This window comes from Myotis davidii, unplaced genomic scaffold, assembly GCF_000327345.1.
Source record: "Myotis davidii unplaced genomic scaffold, ASM32734v1 scaffold6010, whole genome shotgun sequence".
Taxonomy (NCBI): domain Eukaryota; kingdom Metazoa; phylum Chordata; class Mammalia; order Chiroptera; family Vespertilionidae; genus Myotis; species Myotis davidii.
This window is the reverse complement of record NW_006281650.1, coordinates 19,864-23,224: the sequence shown is the minus strand read 5'-3', so window position 1 is coordinate 23,224 and position 3,361 is coordinate 19,864. Positions and strand designations below refer to the sequence as shown.

Genomic DNA, 3,361 nt, shown 5'->3' with positions numbered 1-3,361 from the left:
TCAGCTGCCATGGCCACACCCCCGGCTGGGGGCTCAGCACAGACATTCATTTCTCTCTGTCCCGGAAGCTGACAAGTTCGAGGCGAAGGTGCTGGCAGATGCAGTTCCTGGTGGAACCTCTTCCTGGCTTACAAATGGCCACCTTCTCACTATGTCCTCACATGGAGGAGAGAGGGCTCTGGTCTGTCTTGTAAGGGCACCAATCCCATCATGCCCTCCCGCACCGTCGCCACCACCTCATGACCTCCTCTGAGCCTCATGACCTCCCAGAGGCCCAGCTCCAAACAACATCACATTGGGGGTTGGGGCTTCAATGTGAATGGGGCGGGGGTTGAGGGGCAGACATGCATTCAGTCCATGACAGAGCACAACTGTGTCTTTAATAGCATTCACACCAGGCCGTATATCCCAATGAAATCTTTCTGTGCTTTTATAGCTCCATGAAAAGCAGCCTAAATGGCCTGGTTGGGTGGCTCAGTGGTTGATTGTTGATCCACGAACCAAGGGGTCCCTGGTTCAATTCCCGGAGGCTGGATCCTCAGTAGGAAACGTGTAGGAGGCACCCACTGATGTCTTTGTATATTTCCTGCCCCTATTTCTCTTTCTAAAAAAAAAAAAATCAATGAAAACATATTTTTTAAAAATTTAGCCTAGGGGAAGAAAATGGTGGAGGTATAGACAGATGTGTCCTGTGCCTTGTCCCGGAGCAGATAAGGGTGAGCAGCTGAAATGGGTAAAATACAGACTGAATAAGCAGAAGATATTCAGCTGGGAGACAGTTTGCAGCCAGGAAAGACAGAGGACTCCCAGAGAAAGAGGACAGTTGGAGACTGTGGCTGAAATCTCTCCTGGAGCACCGGCTCAGCTGCGGAGAATGTGCCATTGTGAGTGGCTGTTATTGGAAGTGTATACATCCAAAGACCTGGCATCCAGAGATCGGCTACTAACCCAGAAACAACGGATCTCAAGAAGCGAGACTATGTGAATTCAGACGAGCCCTGCTCTCCTCACGGAAAGGTCAGATTTTGCCTAACGGTGCGGTTTGCAATTCAGGTTGGAGAGAGGAACGTGCACGGGTGAAATCTGCGCCCCACAAAGTCCGCAGCCCTTGGGGCCAGCATGATCCACGAGTGTGGAAGGGCTCCGGCAGGGCTGCTGGTGGAGGGGAATGCTAAAAATAAGCCCATAGCTGGACTGGATGCAAAAAAGCAGCCTCGGATTTTGCCAGTGTGCCGGCTGCTTGGTGCCAGGGGAGAGAGGACGCAAAGAAGAGACTGAGCACAGAGCTGGAAGGTGGAGGGTTGCGAATTCACGCAACTTCTCAGGCTCTTGTTTTCTTTCTTCCCCTTAAATCTTTACATTTGATTATTAAATCCAGTGCATGGGATTGCCCAGTTGGGGTCACTTGCAGAGACCGCAGGGGAAAGTTGTTTTTGTGGAACCTGGGAAACAGAGCGGGAGTAACGATTAAAGAACAGGCTCTAGGGCAGTCGACTCTCCCAAACCAGTTTTAAGTGCAATAGAGAAAATAAATTCTAACTGCTGGATAGAGAGGACTTATAGCCTCGGAGGTCAATCCAGAAACACTGCCACCCAGGAGCTGATCCACGAACTGACTCTTCTGTAAACTCAAATAAAGGCAGTCTGGGAAACAAATACGGCCTGCCTTAAAATCAGGACTGTGGTTTACAACACGGAGGAACAGTGTATCGCAGGGAAATTCAACACTCTCCTGAATACCTGGCAGGACTAAGGCAGGGGTCCTCAAACTACGGCCCCCAGGCCACATGTGGCTCGCTGAAAACATTTATCTGGCCCGCCGGGTGTAGGGACAATGAAGCTCCGCTGAAGCTCCGCTGAAGCACAAACTTCATTACTTCACTTTTTTTTTATCTTTTACATAAGAAACTAAAAATTTTTTCACTTTATTTTATTTTTATATTATTTATTATTATTATTTACCTTTTAATTTTGGGGGATTAGTGTTCTACATTCTATTTTTATCATTCATTTAACATCATTTTTCTCTACCTCAACTTTACCTTTATGCCAAAACTCTCTTCCTCACTTTTCCCCTTTTGTTGTCCTGTTTCTCTTACCCTATTCCTGCTTTAGATTTTCCCTATTCCTTTTTTTTACCCTCTGTCTAAATTTCACCCTACTTATATATCTAATTTCCAATCCCCTGCTCTAAATCCATATACACCTCTCTCTTATCTTTCTTCACTATCCAAATTTTTTTTCCCCTCTGTCGTTTTGTTATTGTTTTCTTGACTGTTGAGTACATTGGATTTTTTTATGCTTGTTTGTGAGATTGTTTTGCTTTTGCTTTTTATTTTTCTGTTTGTTTATTTTCCTCTGGTTACTTTTGTGCTTCTGTTTTCTCTCACCTCGCTTGATATTAGTGGTTGTTTGTAGTTTGCATTCATCTCCAGGGATCGGTTGCTGGAATTTGTTGGGATTAGTGGCAGTTCTATTAGTGTTTTCTCCCCATATGAATAGTCTCTTCCCCTCTTCTATTTTATTCGCTCTCTTTTCTCTCTTCTCCCTTTTCCCAATCTCATTTTTGCACTCCTTTTTTTCTTGTTTTCTTTTCTCTTTTTCTCGTCTTTCTTCTTTATCCCCTAATTCTCTTTGCTCAGGCAGTCACCTTTACTGGGGGTTATTAATATCATGAATACATTTGAATCCAGGGCTTTGTATGTTGTGCCTTGATGTGTTGTATTTTGTGCCTTTAAATCAACGCAGCAAAGAGAGAACCAAAGAACTGGAGAAGAGAGATCATGGTGAAACAAAGAACCAGCTCTCATATGAAAGAAAAACAGGCATCACCAGAAAAGGAAGTAAACAAAATGGAGGCAATGGAGGCAAGCAACCTGTCAGAAAAAGAATTCAGAGAAATGGCCATAAGGTGGATGAAAAGAATGGAAGACCAATTCAACAATATGTGTAGGAACCAAGAGGAAATGAAGAAGAACCAAGAAGAAATGAAAAATGACATCACTGCTATAAAGAACTCAATAGAAAGCATTAATAGTAGACTAGAAGAAGCAGAGGACCACATCAGTGAGCTAGAAGACAAGGAAGGAAAAAGTACCCAAGCAGAGCAGCTTCTAGGGAAAAAAAATTAAAAAGCAGGAGGATAGCCTAAGAGAACTCGGAGACAACACGAAATGAAACAACATCCAAATAATAGGGGTGCCAGAGGGAGAGGAAACTGAGCAAGGAATAGAAAACCTGTTTGAAAAAATAATGACAGAAAACTTCCCTGATATAGGGAAGAAAAAGCTCACACAAATCCAAGAAGCTCACAGAGTCCCAAACAAAATGTACCCCAAAAGACTGACGCCAAGGCATATTA

At 44.0% G+C, this 3,361-nt stretch overlaps 1 protein-coding gene across 1 annotated transcript in view; it reads right to left on the bottom strand.

The window, feature by feature from the left end:
• Positions 1 to 360: 360 nt before the first annotated feature.
• Positions 361 to 3,361, bottom strand: part of LOC102753616 (HRAS-like suppressor 3) — a gene marked incomplete at its 5' end in the record, with an annotated part of 11,847 nt that continues 8,846 nt past the window's right edge. Inside the window, one exon of the mRNA XM_006752570.2 lies at positions 361 to 604. Within this exon, the coding sequence (XP_006752633.2) occupies positions 517 to 604 (88 nt within the window). The remainder of the gene's footprint in view (positions 605 to 3,361) is intronic.